Source organism: Melospiza melodia, chromosome 1 (assembly GCF_035770615.1).
Source record: "Melospiza melodia melodia isolate bMelMel2 chromosome 1, bMelMel2.pri, whole genome shotgun sequence".
Taxonomy (NCBI): domain Eukaryota; kingdom Metazoa; phylum Chordata; class Aves; order Passeriformes; family Passerellidae; genus Melospiza; species Melospiza melodia.
This window is the reverse complement of record NC_086194.1, coordinates 112,545,397-112,569,272: the sequence shown is the minus strand read 5'-3', so window position 1 is coordinate 112,569,272 and position 23,876 is coordinate 112,545,397. Positions and strand designations below refer to the sequence as shown.

At 37.0% G+C, this 23,876-nt stretch overlaps 1 protein-coding gene across 1 annotated transcript in view; it reads left to right on the top strand.

Annotated features, from left to right (window-relative positions):
• Positions 1-23,876, top strand: part of LOC134422457 (dynein axonemal heavy chain 5-like) — a 150,367-nt gene that overhangs the window by 106,155 nt on the left and 20,336 nt on the right. Inside the window, exons 65-72 of the mRNA XM_063164536.1 lie at positions 2,149-2,319; positions 2,750-3,128; positions 4,235-4,506; positions 6,408-6,572; positions 10,304-10,571; positions 12,589-12,710; positions 13,870-14,217; positions 18,597-18,785. Of these exons, the coding sequence (XP_063020606.1) occupies positions 2,149-2,319; positions 2,750-3,128; positions 4,235-4,506; positions 6,408-6,572; positions 10,304-10,571; positions 12,589-12,710; positions 13,870-14,217; positions 18,597-18,785 (1,914 nt within the window). The remainder of the gene's footprint in view (positions 1-2,148; positions 2,320-2,749; positions 3,129-4,234; positions 4,507-6,407; positions 6,573-10,303; positions 10,572-12,588; positions 12,711-13,869; positions 14,218-18,596; positions 18,786-23,876) is intronic.

Genomic DNA, 23,876 nt, shown 5'->3' with positions numbered 1-23,876 from the left:
TCATTGTAATGCACAAACTTCCTGTGAATTCTTCCATGGAAAACAGAAAGACTGTAACAGGAAGTACTGGAGAAAAAGTGGGTGAGATAAATGCTTTAGATGCAGAACTTTTAATCTTTACTCCAGTAGATGTAGGTTTTTGTAAGCAAAATCAAACAGCATTAATGGGAATATCCTGACTAACCTCTGAAGGGAGAGAGGTCTAAATCAAGATAAAAGAAAAAGAAGTGAAATAGGTTTCTCATGACCTACATATAAAAATCCTCTTCCCACAAGATACCCTTGCTCTGTGTTGCTTTTTTTTTTCTTGGAAAGAACTGTTAGAGAATTCATATTGAATGTATGTAGCAACACCTAGACTGCATTGGGTCAAAAATATGGTCATTGAAAAATATTCCTGCAGTGCTGTTCATCAGCTGAAGAGAGTTGCAAGGGAACCTGGTTAATATCAGCACTGCTTGCTGAACAGGGACATGGCTGCAGCTGATCAACATTTATTAAACTTTTGGCAGCTACAAAGGCATCATGGTTGTTGTCTCTTCTGTCTCAGTAAGAGGTGAATGTTGTGGTGTAGATAGTCAGAGCCAATGGGATTCTGAAAAAATTAGTTCAAAGAAAAGACATAACATGAACAGAGCTTCTGAAGAACAGGTTTTCTATTACAAAGAGACAACTTTATGATCACTGAACTAAAGTAATAGATTAAAGGAACCAAGACATCCTTAAAGATTGCTCTAGTGATCAATGAAATATGATCAAAGAAGTGTTTATTCTCACCTTTATAGGTTGATCCTATAAATATAGAAAAAAAATCAGCTTATTTTTGTACTTTGATAATGGAGCTGCTGCCATTATTTGTGTTCAGAACAACTATTATTTATATTACAAATGTGAAGTTCCTTTGCAAACAAAAACTTGTACCCGATATATTTGCTGATAATTTTCTGAAAGATACCTTTTACAGACTTATAAATAGTATGGGTAAAGTGTCTGATCTTAAACAAAGCACATCCTTATGTGGAATTTTAACATGTAGTTAAATGTATTTTTGAGGTTTTGTGGAAGTATTCCCTTTGTGTAATTCTCTCTCTCTTTTTTTTTTTTTTTTTTTTTTTTTTTTTTTTTTTTTTTTTTTGCATTAGTGGTATAGAAAGAGGACTACTAAATGTAGAAAGCTGAATTACTGATACTTAAGCCATTCCCCTCTTTTGGGATGCAGTCACTTGTAGCTTCCACAGAGCTACAGAGCCCTAGAACATATTTCAAAGTTTCCAAGAGAGGCGTTTGTAAAAATAAAGAAATTTATCACTTCTTTGAAATACAGGAGAACCTCTCCTGTACTGTATAACTATAACTCTGTACATCTCCTTTTTCTCTAGCTTGACATGTTGACAAAAATGAAAATAAACCGAAGCCATAGGTGTAGATAGACGATTATTAACAATCCTTTTCTTGTAGGAAGGTTGACTGGATTGATTAAATAAAGACAGCCAGCAAAAGTATCCCTGAGCTGTGTAGACTGTGCTGTACAGATGCCTCATTTCACTTGGTGTTCTGTTGACTTGTCTGCCTTTTTTCCCTTGTCATTGTCTGTCTTGTAGAAAGGGCAAAAAAATCCATATGACATAGATAATAATTGTAACATTTCCTGTTTTATAAGCAGTAGAGGATTGTATCTTTCAAAGTCACAGAATGGTAGAAATTAGAAATGGAAAAGGTCATCCAGTCAATTTTGCTCACAATGTAAAATCCAGCCATACAAAGCATCTTTCAGGCCTTTATCTGATTTAATTTTAAGTACTCAATGTAATGTGGCTTTTATCACTTGCCATTGTAAACTATCTTTAGTGGTTTGTGTGCCGTACTATGAGGAAGATTTTCCTGGTAATTCAGATGTGTTTTCATTCTCCAGCATTTATACTTCATTAATCAATACATACAGGATACATATAAATTAGTTTAATGTATATATTCAGTATGCTTATAAATTATTTTTGTACAGAAATATTTTGTAGTATTTCAGTATTTTATGGAAAAGACAACAAATTCCCCACTCTGACAGGCATGAAATCACATTTTCTATGTCTTTATAAGGAATCTTCCTTTTAATTGACATTAAATATTCTATGGCAAACTTCTTGAATACAGGAACTGGAAGCAGAAAGAATCAAACTGATGGAACAAGTGACATCCAATAAGAGGAAAATGCAGGAGCTTGAAGATAATTTACTCTGCCGTCTAACCAGTACAGAAGGCTCTTTGGTTGAAGATGAGTCTCTGATAGAAGTCTTAAGGATCACTAAATCAACAGCAGAAGAGGTGAATTTTGAATTCACTGTAGATATATTTTGTAATTGTAATTTAAAGATAGTATATATAAAGACATATGTATATATTTTCATTCCTGTTTTATTTTTTCCCATTCAGAGCCACTGTAAACATCTGACTTCTTAACAAGTAAATAGTAGAAACACTTATTTTTTATTAATAAAAAATAGCAAAATTAAACTGCTACCTGGATATTGTTCATATTCCAGGCACTGCAAGTGTAAGTTTGAATCAGTTCCCATCTTGGCAGGAGTTGGAACACATGAAGACACAATTTCTGTATTGAAACACTGGCAGAGGGAAGCAAAGCTCAACTAAAAATAGTATTGTGGTCTTAATCAAGACCTTTACTTTTTGCTTGTGTAGCATAAATCACGACTAATACAGCTTAATCTTCATGATCTTTTCCATTAATTTTAAGGTCAGTGAAAAATTAAACACAGCAATGGAGACAGAGGTGAAAATCAATACTGCACGTGAAGAGTATCGGCCCGTGGCAGGTCGTGGTAGCATCCTTTATTTCCTAATCGTGGAAATGAGCTTGGTTAACGTCATGTACCAAACATCTTTAGGGCAGTTCCTTGGCATTTTTGACCTATCAGTGGAAAGATCTCGGAAATCTCAAATTCCAGCAAAAAGGGTGGTTTATATAATCGAGCATCTCACCTACGAAGTCTTCAAGTACACAGTTCGAGGGCTGTATGAAAATCACAGGTTCCTGTTCACATTGCTTCTGGCACTGAAGATTGACTTGCAGGCCAAGAAAATTTCACACACTGAGTTTGAGACACTGATCAAAGGTAATTTCTCTGAAAATGTATCTGTTTACAAATGTCTGTGTACTGTCAAATTCAGATTTTGCAGTATTGCACTAACAATATGTTGTATCCTGTGGATCTTCTTGTTTTTAACTTGTGAATGGAGGCATATACAGTCCAAGAAGGAATTAAAGGACAAATTTTCCAAAACAAGAGCAATATAGATTATTTGTTATGAAAATAATGCTTAGATGAGGATTATTTTAACTGTTATACATTGCAAAATGGAAAAAAAATAAGTCCATTATTTGTTAGAGAACTTATAGCCTCTACTGTCTGCCTCTTTTTCAAGTTGCTGCATATCTGTGTCTGCAAGATTGTAGACAATCAGCAAAAGCTCTCTTGTTGGCTTATGAGCAGGCATGTGAATGCTGTACCAGGCTTAAGTATCATCAGAAAAAAAGCCTGTTATATGTTGTAAAACAATTTTATATTGCATTGCATTATGTCACCACTGTATGTCACTACTCAGACACAATGACAAAGAAAAATTTGAGTAAGGTTTATAAAATTTGATGGGCGGTGACCTCACTGAGTTCTCCAAGATAAGATAAATTCAATCTGGTACAAAGACAAGTACAGTCAGGTGCTGGGCATCCAAATTTCTCAGTTTGTTTGGCAAACACCGAGTGACTGTTCAGCTGTGGCTCAGCTGTGCTGGGTGTACAAATGGGCATGAGGCTGAGTGCTGGTTGAGCTAAGAGGCTGTTGACGTTGCAGCCCGGGAAATGAATGCACCATGTGCTTTCTTATTCTTTAGCACGGATGAAAGGAGGCTGCACTAACCATTATATGTCTGCTCTGAAGAACCGGGCTTGAGTATCCTTTTAGGTGGCTGCATTTCATTCCAGCTCTACGGATAGAGTAGAAGCAGCACAAAAATTAGTGGGATATCAACTTTGGGAGGAACTGAGACCACTTTCCAGTTAGGTCTTTGTTATGTGTTTCCTCCATGCAAATGACATCTCCATATCCTGGTTTGCATAAAGTGTTACTCCCTGAATTATATAAAACCAGTATTTTTTATTACTTGTCATTTTTCTGCTTAACAATGTTTGTTTTCCTCTGTAATACTTTTAATTTTGCAGGAGGTGCCAGCTTGGATATGAATTCTGTGGAAGCAAAACCAAAAAAGTGGATCCTTGACACGACATGGCTCAATCTTGTGCAGTTATCTAGCTTGTACCCTTTCGATCAACTTCTAGTGCAAATTGTTAAGAATGAGAAGTCTTGGAAAGCCTGGTTTGATGAAGAAGCTCCTGAAAAATCTGTTATTCCTGATGGTTATGACAGCTTACTGGATCAATTCCATAAACTGCTCCTTGTTCGTAGCTGGTGCCCCGATCACACTGTTGCCCAAGTAAGATACATTTTTGTACCATGGTTCTGCCATGTGGCATCTCCTGAAGAACTGCTAGTTCCAAACTTAGGTTCTCTGAATTTCTTGTTACCGTAATATTTCTTGCTATTTTGAGTGAGCTATTTTGAAAAATCAGATATTGAAATGCTCATTAAAAATATGTGTAAAAAACCTTATTTATTTAATTGCAATGAACTAGGAAGCAGAACATGAAACAAATTGTGTTGGAGCTGCAAGAATACCATTGCTTTGGTGTAGTGCTTTCACAGTCAAGTCATGCAACGTGTAAAGAAGTTCCATTCCTCTGGTGAATCAAAAGATACCTCCCTGTTCATTTCCACAGAAGTGGCGGAAAAAGAGCAATTCACTTTTATGGCAGATGCACTAAAACAGCAGATAAACTGTTTACTTACTCTCTCTACTTAGGAAGTAATAATTAAGGCTGCCTTGTGGCAAATGTCGTAAAAGAAACTGCAGTAAACTAGCAGTTTCTCCACAGTTTGTGATATTTTGATTTTTCTTCTCTATGTAGGTATAAAAGAGATGTATGAGTCCATGAGTACCCTCTTTCCACTTATTCTTCCTTCTTTCTGTACTGGAAAGTAGTAGTTTTTCTTTCCTGCCTATATCAACTTTACATGTTACATGCTGTGGTAGCATCTGTGTTGTATTTAGGGGACACCATATTTTCATGGACCTCTTTTTCAACAAGGCTCACTCCACTCTTTTTCATTTTCTGTTCTTCACTCCGTAAGCAGGAGAGGAGTAAGGGAGCTCCAACTGCCATAATTTAAACAGAGCAAAATAATAAAGCTGCTACTGCTTATTTATCAACTTATTATCTATCAACAATTGTCTATCAACTAAATTATCTAATTTAACTAATTTTTTATTGTCTTGCACAAACATCTCTATAAAAGAATGTCTCTGAACAATGGTTGCAGTAAAAGGTCATTATTTTAATTTTTGAGGAGAGAGGGGATCTCTATTGTTACTCTTTTTTTATCTCTTCTTTCCCTACTGTGTTTTCCCAAGTATTAGAAATTTTACCTGTCTGGGACAAAATTTACACTTAATAGTGGGTGATTGAGGGTTTCTTTTTCTGCAATTGACATCTTCCTCAGTCCACCTTGTTCCTCAGTGCTTCTCTTCATCATACATGCCTAAGAATCTGTGAGAGTCAATACACAGCTAGGAAATCACTTCAGTCAAAAAGAATTTCATGCACTAAGATAGCTTTAGAAGTTCTTTTAGAAAATGTCTATGAAAAGAAAAAAAATAGAGGCATAAAGAAGGTTTGACCTTTAAGGATCACGTCTGAGCTAAGTTTATGTTTTGTAGAAATAGATATTCAGCCTAAGAGACTTGAATTGGATAACCACTGGACAGGAGAATTTGTTTGAAGTTCCAATAAATATATGGGAGATTGTAACTGGGTCAGATGAGAGATCTGTCTAATCCACTATGCTGTAGAGACAGTGTCAACAATACATACTTAGAGGAACTAAAAATGGGACTGGTATAGAGAAACTCTTTTATTTTGCTATCCACCAACTTTTAACAGGTAGTAATTTAGGGACAATATCTGGGATGTCCTCAGAGCTGACACTGGATCTATTCTGCATGGATTTTTTTCTCCAGTTCTTTAAAAAAACCCATTTAGCATTTTCTAGCAACAGTGTTCACAGGATGGCTGTTGCGTGAGCAGAATTCTTTCTCTTCTGTGTTTGAAGTTTGATACCTGAGAATTTCAGTGGTGGCCTCCTGTGGACTAAAGTTGAAAAATTAAGTTCAGACAGTCATTGCTTCCAGTAGAGATGCTAGTAAATTCCACGTCACTAATTAATGCTAAACTTAAAAAGGTAAAGATAGATATATTTTTCTGGTAACTTTTTTTCCAGGCTCGGCACTACATTGCAGAATCTCTTGGAGAGAAATATGCAGAAGGATTTATTCTTGAGATGGAAGAAATGTGGAGAGAAAGTGGCTGTCGAACACCTTTGACATGCCTTTTGTCAGTGGGGTCTGACCCCACTGAAAATATAGAACGTCTTGCAAAATCAAAGGTATTCTCCTAAACTGAATTTACTAGAGCTGATAAAGACATTTTTAACTCTTCTTTGCACTAGAAGTGGCATTTCTACATTTTAAAGATGTTTGGATTGTGATATTTACATTCATGCTAGTGTTCTCTGGAAGTTAATTTTTGATCAGTAGCCAAAATGCATTTACTAGGAAATGAAAATGCTGCAGTCCCTCTTTTTGCAGTTGTTTGATTCCAATGAGATCTCTGCCTTTATCTAGCAGATTATGATAACCCACTACTTAGGAAATGTACTAAGCTATGAGAACAAAGCAACATTTGTGTTTTAAATTGTGTTACATCCACTGTAGGAGCTGACAGTAATGATGATTACAAAAAGATACAGAAAAAAATCATAATTATGGTAACAAGAGGAATTAATTTTAACACCCTAGCATTCAATCTGTGCACTTGATGGAGACATTCAACATTTCCTACAGAACAGCATCACTTTAAGGCACTCTGTGCTCTGTTTTATGGTTCACAATGTAGCAGCATATAAAATTTTCCCAAGAAGTTATTTACTTTAGATCTCCATAAATTTTCCTCCTCATTAGAATGCATCTTCATTTAATGGTGCAGGATTTTAGAATACACTGAGTAAGACATGTAAAAGTAGGAGGACCCACAAATCTCTTCAGCTTATTAATTAGAAAGTGGAGATGCTCATTCCATTTGAAAATCAGGACCCTTATTTGTCTGTGTTAAAATGGCTTAAATTATGACCTAACTCTCACTTAGTGTTTAAATTTAGGAATCTTAAATCTGAAGTCATTAATTTGATCCTTGTCTGCTGTCAGACCAAGAGGATATTGCGGTCTTAATATGTTTTCATGCTTCCAGGAAATGTGTATGGAATAAATAGAAAGTGAGGTTGTGAAAGAGCTGAAGGGGTTGCCTTGTTTATTCACACATGGTTTACGAACAAGGCAACATCAGCTGGGCTGTCACAATGTGAAGTTCAGCTCTAGTGTTACCTGTGAATGTAAAGTCAACCACACTGTTTAACTGTAAGGTTCTTTTCCAAACTCTTGAAGTAAAGACCTAACCACACAGTATATAGGAACTTTTCAAGTTTACAAAAGCCATCCTAATGTCACAAAACAAAATGCAAACAGAGATGTTTTTTTAAAAATAAAAAATGTGTATAACAATGTGGAACTTGAGGAGCATTTCAGCAATTCTTTAGCTTTTAAAAAATTTATCTAGAAATAATTTAATTTTCAGAAACATTTTCAAGGGAGCTTTGTGTTTATTTTGCTAATATGTCAACAAATTGTATTTAGTTCCTTTCTTTCTTTGAGATTTCTCTGCTTTTTTCCAGATTAAATCTTTAATATAGGTTGGTTTTACTGGGGACTTGATCTTGAAGCAGGGTGGTGGTGGTGCTGGGGTTTTTTTCTTATTAATGATAAAAAACGTGGGCCTCTTTTTTTAATGCTTTCCCTTTTATAGTCATGACTTTTAGTCTTAAAAAGGATTAGCACACCAGTGCTAATGGTGTCTCTAAGTATGATATTAACAGTATAAATCAGCTATCTGCTGTTGGTAATGTTCAAATTTGTGTCCAGAATTTATTTTTCACTCTAAAATTTAGCTGTTCAGGTGGCTCTCTCCCAAAGAAATGAGAACAGTATCTGTGGTTACTGAGCTATGTAATCTTGTTTATAAACCAAACAAGCTCTATCTTAAAATTAGTTGCATTTATGCCCCCTTTACTTTCACTTTAAGATGGTGTGAAAATTTTACTTTCAGGATTGACATGAAGTTTCTTATGCCAGCACTTTGACTTCATTAAAATCAGATTTTTTTTTAATTGTAGAGATCATTTCTTCTTTTAGGGAATGATGCACAGAGCATTCAACAGAGCTGTCAGGGCCACTGTAGTGACTAAAATGCCAGCATTTTCATCTGGATAGTGATACATGAAGATGAGATGGATATGCTGATATGACTCACTATTGAAAGTAACATTCTGTATGCAGACATTTAAAAGATTTCTTTCAGAAGGAGTAAAATGAGGACAATTCATAGTGAAAAATATTTTTCTCCTTGTCTTGATGTTTCTATGACCTTTAATGATTGTACATTTCAGAGGCAACATTGCTGAGAAGAGCAAATTATGAGTATATGCTTTGTTAGGGAATAATGTGTCTGCTGAATATTTATGCACTCTTATGCAGGGATAGTCATAGTGCTTGATTTACAGGACTGCTAGCTGTACTCAGATGCATCTTAAAAAAGGTAAAGTTTTTTGGTTCTCTGGCACACAGCCAGCTTCACAGGCTGTTCATCTTTGCTTCTTTTAGCTACAGTTTCAGGTTTCACTGACCTGAGAGTAGGATTTAACTGCTTTCTTATCTTTGGCATTCTCGTGTCCTTAAATCTTGCCAGGATATGGGGATCGTATACAGCAGCTGTATTTGTACTGTTCTGTAAAATCAGGTCAGGGCCCCTTCTCTGACCCTGAGGCCAAATGACCCAGCACAGTTTGTGTCCATATGCTTAACCTCCTTCTCCTGCAAAAGGAGAGCAGCCTCCTCCACGCTGCTTAGGGGTGGATGTCTTCCTTGCTTTTTGTTTCACAGTAAGAGAGTCTGAGTAGCTGCACAGGTCAAGACTAACCTTTGTAGCTCTCAGCCAGCTGAAGACAGGGCCAGATTGATAAAGTGCCTCATTGCTCACTGCGTGAGGGATACTCAGCTGTAGGTCTTGAATGTGAAACTCTCCACGAAAAAGTCTCTTCATCAATTCTTTCGCCCTCAACATGTATGTAGAATAATGTGTTTAAATGGGTTTGATAGTTCTGGTTTTTCCTGGCAGGGGTCAGGCAGCCAACCTGAGCCTGACTTAAAAAGAGCAAGAGTAGCAAAAACAAAAAGCAAGAGAGGATCTGCCTGCATGTTACTGACAGACTTGTGTGGTCCTGATCTCAGCCTTATCTTTTTCAGATCCCCTTGTGAGAGCCTTTATCCTCCTCTGGTTTTCTGAACAACTGCCTTTACTGTCCCATGGCCTCTGGAGAAGATGCCATAAAATTCTAGAAATTTATATTTGCATTTATAAGCTTTCTCTTTTCTGAATCTAGATCTGCTCTAGATCTGCTCGAGCTAGCAGATCACCAAACTGGAATCCTCTGAATCAGTTGGCTCCACAGATGCCATTTACAATACAGGATGTTTCCTGAGTGGTGCTTTAATGTGAACCAATCTTTCCTGTCCTAACTGCTTCATCAACAGCTCTCTTTTGAATGAAATATGTTCAGGCAATAAAAAGTCATCAGAATTGTTTGGTTTACACTGTGTGTTAATTATTATCTGAAGCCCTAATATCTGCTCATCTCAAGATAGTACATTATAGGAAAAAGAATGGTCAGGCTGTATTTATCTCTTGCTTTATTTGAAAAATTGGTGAAAAAGCTGAAAAAATGTTTCAGGTGTCTTATCCCATAGATATTGTTAGACCAGCAAAAAAATATGATTTCCAGTGGGTGTAGTTTTCTTCCAACAGGTGGAAGATAAGAGGAGCTTGAAGGGTTTTGCTTTTTTTTGTGGTTTTGTTTTCTTTACTTGGTTTTAATATAATCAGTCTGCATTGATATTAATGGCTTTCTTTGTGACAGAATGTCACTACACATGGATCTACAGAAGCAATACATCACATGTATAATTCTAAGGAGCTACATATAAAATAAACTTTCTTTTTTACCTTTAGAACATTCCATGTCGTGCCATTTCAATGGGTCAGGGCCAGGAAGTCCATGCAAGGCACCTGTTAAATCAGTGCATGCAAGATGGAGGATGGCTCCTCCTACAGAACGGCCACCTTGGCTTGGAATTTCTTAATGAATTAATGGACACCATCACAACAAAAGAGTCTGTGAATGAAGATTTCAGAACCTGGATCACTACAGAGGCTCACCCAGAGTTTCCTATTAATCTTTTACAGTCCTCTATAAAATTTACCAATGAACCTCCTCAAGGTAGGAATGACTTCCCTTCCCATGGGAGAGATTGGTGCTGGTCCAGGAAGGTTGGGCAGAAAGTAATGTTGGCTTCAGTGTGCAGCTACTTGAAGCTGCCAGTCTTGGACATCACTGACCTATGTTCCTGGGCATCCCCTGGTCTGCTGGGCCTCCATGCTCCTCCTTACACCCAGAATCTTTCCCCACTTCCAGGATGTTTCCTCATACTCAGATGTTCTCATACTCATAATCATGCTTTCTGAGCCTCTAAGCCCTCAGCTTCCTCACCTAAGTAGTCCATGTGCAGCAGCACAATGTGAGATCTGCATCTTGACTGGCAGTTTGGACTCATGTTTCTGTATTAATAGGGGTGTAAGAAAGACATGGATGGAATGAATCCAGTGAGAACCCACAAAGTCCCACAAAGTTGCCGAAGGAATTGGAGAATATCCTAGGTTAGAGAGGCCAGGATGATTGTTAAACCTTGAGAAGAGGAGGAGTATCTTATTAATGCCTACAAATAAAGAAATAAATATACCCTTTCTTTATATATATATATATATATATATATATATATATATATGTATATGTATATGTATATGTATATGTATGTATGTTGCCAGTGGTTTCAGTTGATGATGTCAGTAGGAGCTAAGAATTTTTATCCAAGGTCCTATTTAAAGCTTCAGACATTTAAACCTCTTATTTCAGTATTTAGCTTCCTTTGAACATTAGTAAAATGTAACAGAATGTTTGATGTTTTGAAACACATCCTGTTTCAGCATTTACACTCCATCTCAAGAACAGGTAGTCAGTCTGTTGATAAAAATTTCTTATTTCTTCCTCTTCTCTCCTCCTTTTTAATTCAGAGCTCAGCATCTTTTTATTGCACAGTGTCACCCTCCTAATCATTCTAATGGTAACAACCTATAGCTTCAAGAGGCTATTTTAGAAGTCAAATTATAGCAAATTTGCAACCTACATTTAGCAGCTGAAAAAAGCCCAGTGTAAAAATTTTAGTCAGGATGAAATATAGAGAGTTTTAGTTTCTCAAGACTGTCCTGTCACATTGGTAGCACAATAAAATAAAACACCTCTGTTTTATTTTGGAACCCTGTTATGATATCCATTCGATATTTTGGAAAGCTATTTGTTTGAATATTGTTTTGCAGAATTTTTGTGAAGTATGAACAAAAGCAAAAGTACTTTTATTGTGTCATATCAAGTTAGATGGTTTTGGCCATCTTTTCACTGCACTTAAAATCTGCCCTTCTAGACTTGTGTGAAGCTGATTACATGGAAAGTATCATAAGAGGGACCTGATGTCTGTAACTCATGCTTGGGTTGTCTGCCCAAGGCAAAAGATGCTTGAGTAGCACTGCCTGAAAACATCTGGGAGCAGTCAAGCTTCCATGTTCCATGGCAGCTGAGACTGTATCAGTATCAACTGCCTAAAGCTGTTCCTGGGATATGAAATGTCAGTGCTCAAACAAACCTCCCCAAGTATTAATGTTTGCACTATGAATTTAGGTTCTCCTCGTCACCTTGGTGCCTGTAGGCCAGTTGAACAACAGCATACAGAATTTTGAGATTTTTCTAGGAATCAAATCTAAATAAAATTATCTTAAATAAAACTAAAATCTCTTATAATAAGTAAATAGCAGAACAAACTCTTGGATACTCAGTGATATATTTCATTTGATATTTGATGTTTTTTTTATTGCCATATAGTTGCTAAATAATTATATTTCTATTTCAGTTGTTTATGGGTTCATTTAGAATACGATTATGTAATCTTAAACCCTTCTGGACTGTTGAAATCAATTTTTTCTGTTACCTACCTAAAACAAAATGTTATTGAAGTTTGCCTGCTATGGCCAGCTGAACAGATGATTGATTCTAAGACATTATTTGAAGGTATAAGTGAGATGATACTGCAAATTGGAATAGAGAATTATGCTTAGCAGAGTTTGGACTTGTGGATTCCATACATTTTTTTTTGCTAATGTGTTACATTTTGATACTTACCTTCTAGGTGTGAAAGCTGGCTTAAAGCGAACATACTCAGCTGTTACTCAGGATCTGCTGGGAGCGAGCAAAATGCCACAGTGGAAACCATTGCTATATGCTGTAGCATTTCTTCACACAACTGTTCAGGTTTAAAAATACATCTCTTCTGTCATAAAGCCATGTTTCATTTATTAATGAACCTTGTTATTAAATGAGAAACATTTTTAAAGGGATGTCCCATGTTGGCAAATTAACACAAAATAAGAAAGATAACAACATATCTCTATTACTGCAGCTGTGTTAGAACTTATAATTTTGCTCATGTTGGTCCTGTATTTCCAACAGGGATGATATTTCAGAGGAAAAAAAGGACAATCAAGCAATGATCAATTTGAGTACTCTTCTATTAAAGTCCTGGTCAATGACTGTGTGATCTGTCTTTCAACTAACTGGACTTTTACTAATATTTGAACTCATAAAACATATTAAAGAAATTTACAATTTATAGTTTGGAAAATCATAGTCTCAAAATGCTGCAATCACAATGAGAAGGTGTAAGAGGGTGAATATAAATCCTTTCTGCTCTGAAACCTGTAGGAGGAAATGAAAGTAGATTTTGGGTCTTGACTTTCAGGACTTCCATTAAAGAAAGTGCTTTATGGATTAACCACAACTTTTCATCATCCTATGAATAGATTTTGCAGTACTCTTAGTTTATATTTGGAACCTGGCTAATTTAGCTCTTTGGCATCCATGCACTGATACATTGTGGTCCAGTGGAAGCCTGTGTTAAAAGAAAAAAATTGCAATTACCAGATATTACCCTAACACCTATGTACTGCCAGCTGAGTCTGTAGATAATTCACTAAGAAGCAGTTTTTTCTGCTTGTGTCTGCACCATGCAGACACAACAGGGATAGGTATATAAGTGATAGGAATATATCTAATCCATAGGAAGAACCCACAAAATGATAATGACTGATAATTTTGAACACCATTGCCTCAAGCAGTAGCTTAATTTTTGAATTTCAAAAACTATGGTTCCAGACTCGGAGATTTAAAAAATACTTTAAAAAGAGGATTTTTTTTTCTTTGTGAGAATATTAATATTCCTCTTATTTGTTTGTGCAAAATTTAGCTGCTAGATAATCAATCAAGTTTTAAATGTATTTTTTTAAAGTTGGTGAAATAGAGTTCCAGCTGGACTACTGCATTCTTAAAGTATTTCATGTATTCTTCTGCACTTAAGCTTTTCTCACAATTAATATAAATCAGTGTTTTACCTTTAATTCTAACCATTCTACAGGAAAGAAGGAAGTTTGGCCCATTGGGCTGGAATATTCCTTACGAATTTAATCAGGCAGACTTCTCAGCCAGCGTGCAGTTCCTTCAGAACCACTTGAATGATGTGGGCATCAGACAGGGGGTGAACTGGAGCTGTGTCCGCTACATGCTTGGAGAAGTGCAGTACGGAGGCCGTGTGACTGATGACCTCGACAAGGCCCTGCTGAACACATATGCAAGAGTCTGGTTTGGAGAGCACATGTTCAGTGAAAAATTTTGTTTCTACAAAGGCTACGTTATTCCAAAAGGGAATACAGTGGAAGACTATCTCCAGTACATAGAGCAGTTGCCAGTGACTGACACACCAGAGGTAAAATATTTTAATATATTAAAGGGAGTTTTTGTGAGATTAATAACTTAATGAGGTATTTTTTTTTCCAGAATTGAGTATGCGTAGGTCAAGATTAGCAGGCAGACTATTATAATTGATATTCAGTGTAGATCTGCTGACCAGGAAGAGGTAGATGAGGCCTTCTTCAAACAACTAGAAAAAGTCTCATATCACCGGCCCTTGTCCTTATGGAGGACTTTTAGCAACCCTAATTATCTTCTGGAAGGTTGATACAGCAAGGTTCAAGTATCAATGTGTATAAAACCCTGTTGGAATGCTGTAAAGATGGAGCTGGAGCCTTTTTGATAATGTCCAATGAAAGGAAAAGAGGCAATGGACATAAATTAAACAACAGGAATTCCATCTGGAACAAGAGAACTATTTTTTAAGTGGAGGTGGTCAAACACTGGGAGAGTTTTTCCAGAGATATTGTGCAGTCTTGTCTTTGTAGACATTGAAATCCCAACTGGACGCTGTCCCGGACAGCCTGCTCTATTTTCTCCTGCTTGAGCAGAGGATTTGGATTAGATGACCCTTAGAAGTCTCTTCCAAACCGAAATATTTTGTGATTTCACAGTTCTGTATGGGATTGAGCAGACATGCCATCTGAGAAATAATAAAAGTAAAAAAGCCCATGGTCTCATTTGAAAGTTATAATTGGGAGTTTATTCCATTTTGACAGTAAAAAGGATATGGATGTTGCCATGAATTGGTGGGGTAGGGTGCAGGGTAGCTCCTGGTTGTAACCAGTTTTACATGACCCAATGTGTGCATATCACAGTGGTGACAGGAACTGGAGGATGATGACTTTCTGCTCCCTCCAGTACAGGCACACATGCTGAAGTTAGTTAAAACTGAAACAGAAGAGAATGCTCTGGAAAATTGAAACAGAGGTGAATGGTCTGGATTTCTGTCTCATTTCTATTAAGTTGATAAATGCCATTGGAAATAAGTTCCATTAAAATTAAATAGACTGAGTGGAACAGAAAAAACTGGTTTTCACTTACTGATAATGTTCTGGCTGAGAGGGTGAGAAGTTTCCAAGGTCATAAAATAAGCTTGAAAGTTCTGAATCTCTGAAGACAGTGAGACCAGAATGCAAAGGTATTTGTGCCAGCAATGATGTACCTTTTCCAGGTAAGAGTAAATGCAGACATGATATAAGGCATCACTGGGATCCATTTGAGCCCAGCTCATGAAGTGATTCCTATCAGTGTATGAACCTTGGCTCTATCAGATTTCAGGTTCTGCTTTCATGGATCTGCTCTTTTAAGCACTTGGGAACCTATCTCACAATGCTGCAATGTATTTTTAAAGTGTTTTGATGCCTGTAAAAAATTTGTATGTATGGTTTGAGGTAGGGGAATTTTACCTTTGGCTTTTATGTAAATAGAGGCAAGTCCAGGAATGCAAACATCTTTTTGTTCTTCACATTTTCACTTGTTAGGAAGGAAGCTGTGACTTTCTCCTGTCATTCCAAAATCTGTCAAAATTGCTCATGAAAACCTTTAACCTTTTAATCTCCCAATCTTCTTTTCACAAAAGATACGGTGCTAGTCCAAACAGTGTATCCTTGATTAATTCCTTTTCCCTTTTTAGTTAAGAAAGACTGTATTGGCCTGCTTGCAGTGTCCTTGCTCCTTTGATGAAATTTCATCCTCTGAGCAGAATGAACACTGTCTTCTGAGAAGGGCAATTGAACTCGGTGTATTGGGTTGGGATGGAAAGGTTTCAGTAGCAGGGGGAGAAGGAGTGGCTCCTGTGAGAGGCTGGCAGAAGCTTCCCCCTTGTGGGCCAGTGTCAGACAGCTCCAAGACAGACCCACTGCTGGGATAACGTATTTACGAAGGATAGAAAGCTGCACATGAACTTTCAGTAAGAGAGAGGAGTGAGAATAAGTGAGAGGAAAAACTCTGCAGACACCAAGATTTGTGAAGAAGAAGGGCAGGAGATGCTCCAGGTGCCAGAGCAGAGATTCTCCTGCAGCCCATAGAGGACCCCACCCTGGAGCAGGTGGATGCCTGAAGGAGGCAGTGACCCTGTGGGAAGTGCATGCTGGAACAAGATCTGTGGCTCCATGGGGAGAGGAGTCCATGATGGAGAGATATTTTGGCCAAGGTTATGACTGCAGAGGTGACCCATGCAGAAGCAGTCTGTTCCTGGAGCTGTGCCCCCTGTGGAAGGGACCCACACTGGAGCAGTTCAGTGGAGCAGCCCAATGGATGTTTGTAGAGGACTCTCATGTTGAAGCAGGGGTAGAGTGGGAGGTGTCCTGCTCCTGAGGAGGAAGGAGTTGGAGGCAGTGTGTGAAGAAGTGACCACAAATCCTGTTCCCTGTTCCTTGTCTCCCTGTGCTCCAGTGGGAGGAAGTAGAGAATTTGGGAATGAAGTTAAGTCTGGGAAGAAGGGACTGGTGGAGGGAAGGTGTTTTTATGATTTGGTTTTGTTTCTCATGATCCTACTCCAGTTTGATTGGTATAAATTCAGTTAATTTCCCCAAGTCAAGTCTGTTTTGCCTGGGATAATAACTGGAGATTGATCTCTCCCTGTTCTTATCTCAGACTGTGGACTTTTTGTTGTGACTTCTCTCCCCCATCCAGTTGAGGAGGGGATGATAGAGGAGTGGTTTCAGAGGAGTGTATAGTTTTAGCAATTGGTTTTGAGGATTCATAAGGCTGGAAAACCCTCAAAGACAGAATCCAACATTCTCTTTTTACAAAACTTTTACAGAGATTTTGGCTCAAAAAGAACAAGAGGTTTGGGTCCTTGATTAACACACAGGACATTCAGAAAACTGGTCCACCCACTGGTTTCTTTTTTCTTTCTTCTTCATACATCACTTGCATGAAACCATAGGACCAGAGCTGTCTCCCTGTCTTTGTTAACATTGATTCAGTGTTTAAGTTATCCCTTGGAATAGGGCTCCACTTACAGATATAGCAAATATTCTTCATGGTGCTAACTTGGGCTTAATATTGCCACAAAATCTGCTGGAGCAAAACCAAACAAATAAGCCCTCACTGTGCAAGAGCAAAAGCAGAAAAGAATGTATCTTCAAATGTGTATTTCCTTCCACATAAAATATGGTGTAATAAAGTGCATTGGTATTTTTGCCTTTTACAGCTCTAAACATTGAGTTTGAGTAAACCACTGTTTGCAAAACATTAAATCCTATCTACCTGCACGCTGTTATAGTCACACCCTCAGTCAAATGTGGTATTAGGTCTGTACTTTGTGCTGTTGTAAGCATAAGATTCCCAAGTGGTGTAGATCAGTGCTGCTTTGCTGACTTTGGCAATGGTGCAGCCACTTATATCCCTTGTCCCCGAGTTTCTAGATTTACAAGTATAACAATATTAAATGGCCCTTTTCATTCTCTCCTTAGAGTATGTAAATACTGGTTTCTAGAAGTGCCTTCTTGCAATATACTTATTCTAATGTAAAATATGAAAACTGAATATGTGAAAAAATGTGAAAAATGAGAAACAGAAGATTGCTTGGCTTTTGTGCTCAGTTTGAGGGCAAGGCTTCCTCATTGATGGATCAGTGGTTCAAAGTTTGTGAGAGATATGTAGTATCTATAATTAAATGGGGGCTGGTGAAATAAGTCACAGAACATACAATTCCTCCTGGAGAAGGGTTGCAATTGTCAATCTGACAATTATAGACTTACTGATATTTCAGTAGAAGTCTCTGAAAAAGCTATTATCATTCAGACAAAGGGCAGCTTTGCAGTAATTCTGTGCTAGCTGTATCTTAAATAAAATAATTCAATTTCAGGAGAAGAAGTAAGGAGGGGGAGGCTTCAACCAAAAATAGCTAAACCATAAAATATCCTCAATGTATCACTATCTTTAGGTACTTCAGATGTGGCATTATTTTATTTACCATGCTACATGCCTTACAAGCCCAAGAGTCTGAGTAAAACAAAACATGTTAGAAATGTTGACTGGTCAGATAATTAGAGGCATCTACTTGAGCTGGTACAACAGCAATAGACCCATGGAGACAAAGAGCTAATGCTAAGGGGTCAATGCCCACATATGACATTTCCAACACCAAACCAAAGGAAAGGGATCTGTTCTCACCTCCTTGACACCATTCCACAGCATGATCCATGTGAAGATAGTGAGATCTGTTAAAAAGCTCTCCACTGAAATGAATGAAAACACTATTGCATATGCAGCCTGTGTTAATGTTTTAGTGCAATTTGGGTTTTGTCATTGACAATTTAAATGGAAGAACTTCCACTGGCCTGTTCACATTTATTGTTTTATGGAGCTGAGAATTTTCTTCCTTGTTTATCCATTTTCATGCATTCTTTCCCCCCCCCCAATTTTTATACTTTTTACTTTAAGGTGTTTGGACTTCACCCTAACGCAGATATAACTTACCAGACCAACCTGGCCAATGAGACATTCAGTACCATCGTGAGCATCCAGCCCAAAGACAGCAGTACTAGAGGGGGAGAAACCCGGGAAGCAGTGGTGCAGCATCTTGCTGATGAGATGCTGGAGAAGTTACCCCCAGATTATAACCCTCATGAGGTATGTGCTACTTTATAAAACAGATGTTTTATATGTATGCATGTATATACATTTGTGTTTTAGAAGTTTTATTGTGGTTCTGAAATTGAACTGGCATGTATTTTTTAAAAGATCTTAAAATTATGCATAGGGGCTTATAAGTCTGTTTTGCATTATTACATAACAGATTCCTACATCAGAAAGATATATTTCAAATGCCACAGTCCACCTAATCAGTCACCTTAACTCAGAAGACCCATTCAAGGCATCAGAAAGTTCTTGCTTTCCTTAGTAGCTGACAGAAGTAGCCTGGTGGCTCTCACCTCGTCCCCCTGAGGGACTGGTGATCCTATAGTGGTTACAGCATTAAATTTAAATTTACCTACTCCCATTATGACAGCACCATGATGAAGAGTGAATTTTATCACTGATAAAATTTTCATGCTCCAGATTTTTTTGGGTTTGAGCCATAAGAGGTATCTTTGTCAATCTTTTCTTGCACTTTTAATTAACAGCCCCATTAAATGGAAAAATCCAGCATAGAGACTCTTGCATCACTTTATAAGTAGGTTCTGCTGTCTTACCAAGTAGTTAAAAACCCCTCATTTCCATTATTTTATTCTTTACAATTCTGTTTTACATTGATGGTGCCTTTTTTTTCCCCCTGGTTTTAGTTCAAGCTGGTAAAATGCTCAGTAGGAATTACAACTTGCTATGCGTGCCTAATTTTCTTCTCTGGCCAATTTAGAATGTCCACCTAAATAACAAATAATAGTCCTGGGAAGCCAGCAGTATTTCCTGTCTTCCCTTCTACTATTAATCTGAGATTGAATATGTCTTGTATAAATAGCCACTTTTGTACTGTTATAATTCAACTTGGAACTTCTCTTGTCATTCCCCTGTTGTCAAGCTACTTACATCTGCAGCATTTTTTGGTAACATTTCCTACTATCTACCTCCATATTGTTCTTTTCCATCTATTCCTGTTTGCATTTCTCCTTTTTGTCACCTTCTTATTGTATGTCCTAATGAAACTATATAAATAATTTTTTGTAGAATTTGATTAAGAATGGAGTCAATTTTCTAGTTTTTGTATTGTTATTTAATGGTGAATAAGTATTAAAAATAGAAAATAAATCTAGTAAATGTAATAATAATTCATAATTTAATAAATTTAATAATTTTCATGTTGGATCTACAACTACCATTTGCACCTTAAATTTTTCTCAGTCCTCTTCCCTTATCTTTCCAATCAGAGTAAAGCTTTTTTATGGAACTAGATTCTACTAGTTGCTAAATCTTCTTGCTAAATCCTCCAAAGGACTATTTCTCCATTCCCTTGTTAAGCTGACAACTTTTTTCCTCCTGAATAATTTGTAATGCTTAGAAAACATCAATAGTACTTACTGCACTTTACATTGTAACCAGAGGGTAGTCTTAACCTCAGGTTTTACCCCTGGGAAATTTGTGCAATACCTTTCAGTCATGTAAAATGCACACACAGTTGTTTAATCTAAATTTCACTTTGGATTAAACTGCTTTTCTCTGGCACGTCTTCTGTTTAATCTTAGGCTCATTCACTTTCTTTCCTTCTTGGTTTATTCCCTGAGGTTATGCACACAAACCACATGTAGGGGATGCCTCCCCTTTTAAGTCACTTCATCAAATCTTAGCTTTGGAGACCACCAGTTCTGGAGCCAGGGACTGTGGTTAAGGGCAAAGGGTCTGAAAAGATTATTTCAGGTGTTCAGTCCTTCACTCTTGAGTTGTCTCTCTCTATTTTACTGCTGTATTTGTATTTGTATATAATACATACTCTTTCATGTGTCTGTATTTAAAAAAAAGTCACCACCAATTTTTGTCATTGCTCTTTCACTCTCATCATCAAGCAGTATGACAAATTATCTTTTCTCATCATTTGCCAATCATACATGAGGGGTTTTATTTTCTAATAAGCAGTCATCATTGCAATGATGCTCAAAATTAATATTTCCTTGTTTCAGTACTGTTTCTCTTACATCTTCTATGAGCTTCAAAGGAAACTTATTTTGCTTTAATTTGCTTAATAGCTGTCCTGTTATGATCCAACCAAGGAGAATTAAGTTTGTACAGAGAATGTGCTCTTGGATCTACTTTTTCTTCTGTATTTCTTGTAGATGCATTCTGACTTCAGTTAGTGTAGACACCACCTCTTTCTGGGGATATCTAGTTTTCCAAAGCTCTGTGCCTCTTCATTTGTGAATTACACTTCACTTTGATTAATCATACCACTCTATTTACGTGCCTTTTTTTCAGTCTGCACTACTGATAGATGGCACGGTAGTTTTCTTTAGAAACATTGAAAAATTATACTTAGTTTCTGTAGCATGGTAGTCATTCCTTTGCTCTGACCATCTAGAGAGTATCCTCTGTTCATTTTCTAGTAGTTTTTTATTGCTAATAATGTATTCCGCTGTATATCTCCTTGGCTGTCTCAGCTGCACTACAGCATCTGCAGATTTTAATTCTGTAGTGTTATGAGATTTGGTGTTGTTTCTTCTGGACCCTGATTTTTCAATATTTCTTCAGTCTACTTAGTGAATTTACCCTTTGTCTCTTTCTCTGCATTTTAGAACTTGTCTCATTCTCTTCATCTTAGAACTTGATTTGGTCTTTCCAAATTCTTTCCTTGTTGTATGGAAATTTCCCTTTTCTTCCATTAGTGCCCAGTTCCACGTCTTATGTGTTGCTTATGTGCCACAAGTGTGGCCACATCTACACAATAACCAAAAAAATCTATATCAGATGTATATCTCATTTGAAGTGTCATTCAATTATTCTGGAACCTTTTAGAAAGCATGGATATGGCTGGAGTGATCTGTAAAGAAAGCTAAATTTTTAAATGCAAGTTTGCATAAACAGATAAAAGCCCAAAACCCAAATGATTAAAATACAAATATAGAAAAATAATATCATGCTCACTAATATATAACCAAGAATTTCATCAGTCAGAGCAGAAAAGAAGGGAGAGTTTAGATATTCTCTGAGGAAAGAAGCAACAGTTTGGCAGATGCTACAAAATGGCAAATGAAATTATGCTTGGAAGCAAAAGGAGTGAAATGGATTATGTAATTACTTCCTGCAATGTCTGAGGAAAAAAAAAAGAGAACAAGATGGGTTCCGTTGTTTGTCAATTTAAGTCAACATTTGGTCATTCAGGACATTGTTACATACTAATCAGTTTAATAAATCCGAAATAAATAAAACAAATATCCTAAACTGAAAAGACTGAGGGAGTGTGTCTAGAAAAAGAGTTTATATGCATTTTCCTTATTGGAAGAGATCAGTAAAAAGAGAAACATTCATTAGTCCTAGCAGTGCAGCTTGGGTTTGCTTTTAGAATAATATTGTGCTCCAGTAATGCCATGATGTGTTAGTTAGTCTTTGAAAACATAGGTACAAAGATACTATCAGTGGAGAAAAGGAGCAAAATTTTTTGGAAACAATGAAGGTAATTAAAAGCAAATTCTCTTCAGGGAAAGTGGCAGGTGCTTGTGCTACCTTTGATCAGTTCTTGTGGCTCCCTTTAGAAAATGTGGAGTGAATTTGCACAGAGCTACAACCCCAGCAGACTGGGTTAGGGACAGATGGTACCAAAACCAATTATTTGCTGACATTCAGAGCTCTGGATTGTATTTTCTCTTGATACATCGTGAATCCAGGGAAATTTCAGGCTGTCACAGAGAGGCCTTCATTTCTCAATTATTAGCCTTCAGCAATGACTTCAGTCTCAACAACTTTCAAATCAGGGCAACCATTTTACCCCATTATATCTGCTGCTTCTATTGTTGTTGTGTTCTTGTAATGCTTCTCACCAGTTAAGTAACTTACCCAAAAGAGTAAAAACAAAACTAGTCACCTTTGCATGCTTTCTCAGCCTGTGGTTTGACACAGGTGGTGGAAAAGCAAAATAAACCTTCCTCCTGACCTGAAACTGTCCTCATTTTTCTCTAAGAATTCTGCTTTTATGAACCTTTTTGCTTCTGGGTCTCGCCTTGCAGGTTACAGAGAGATTAGTGGTCAAATGATTAGGTCCAGTCAGTCCATGTGAGTGAAGACAGGTGCAAGAATAAATGTCAGCCTGTCACACAGACATGTTTCCAATGAAAATGATCCTTGCATCTTGAAAAAACAGCATTCTAGGGAATAGCAAGCAGCAGTTTTTTTCCTCAAATATTATTTGTAGTATTGATTAACTGTAATTCCTCTAAGGCTATGGCTACATTAGCAAGCACTGCATGGAAATAGGAATTTGTCTGAGAACCCCAGGCCTTCATTAGATGTTTTGCTGGGGAATTTGCCTTGGTCTAACTCTAGTCTGGGCCTTTAGGCTGAACCCATTAGTAATTGAAGTACCTTAGAGTCCCTGAAGCAGACTTTTTGGATTAGCTTAATTTGAAGCTAAGACCTTTGTGTGCCTGGAATCTAGTTTTCAGTGCAGGGGTTTTGCTACCAAAAAAAAAAACAAAAACAAAAACAAAAACAAAAATAAAATTAAAAAAAATAATTCAGGGTCTGAAGTGAAACACTGACATAAATTGTTCTGTAATGTGTGTACTTATCAACACTATCAGATATGGTGGTCATCTATCTCTAGAGCTCCTATTTTCTATGTATTTTGCTGTCTGCTTCCTTATGTGCAGCAAGGAAGGGGTTCTTGACATTCCTTGAAAAGAGCTTTGGCTTATCCATCTACAGAGTGATGGACTTCCCATTTCTGCTGACAAAGAACGTAGCAAGTAACTAAGTCTGATTTTAAAAAATAGCATTTACTGAAAACCATAGGCAGTCCCTACTACAGCAACTTGATCAATGATCATGGCATGAGTTCAGCAACTACTTTTCTACTGATAGTCCTATAAAGTATGTGCTGACAAAGAAACTGGTGACCTAAGGACAGTTAAGAAATATGCATAAAGAAATCTGACAGTAGAGATATGCATTGCAAAATTATATAGACAAAGCTATTGAGATTATGATTTTTGTAGCTCCTTTCTTAAATCACATTATTTTATGTTGGATGATAGCTGTTTGCATAATGAAAAGGGGATGTTCTAAGTGGGATTTATGGAA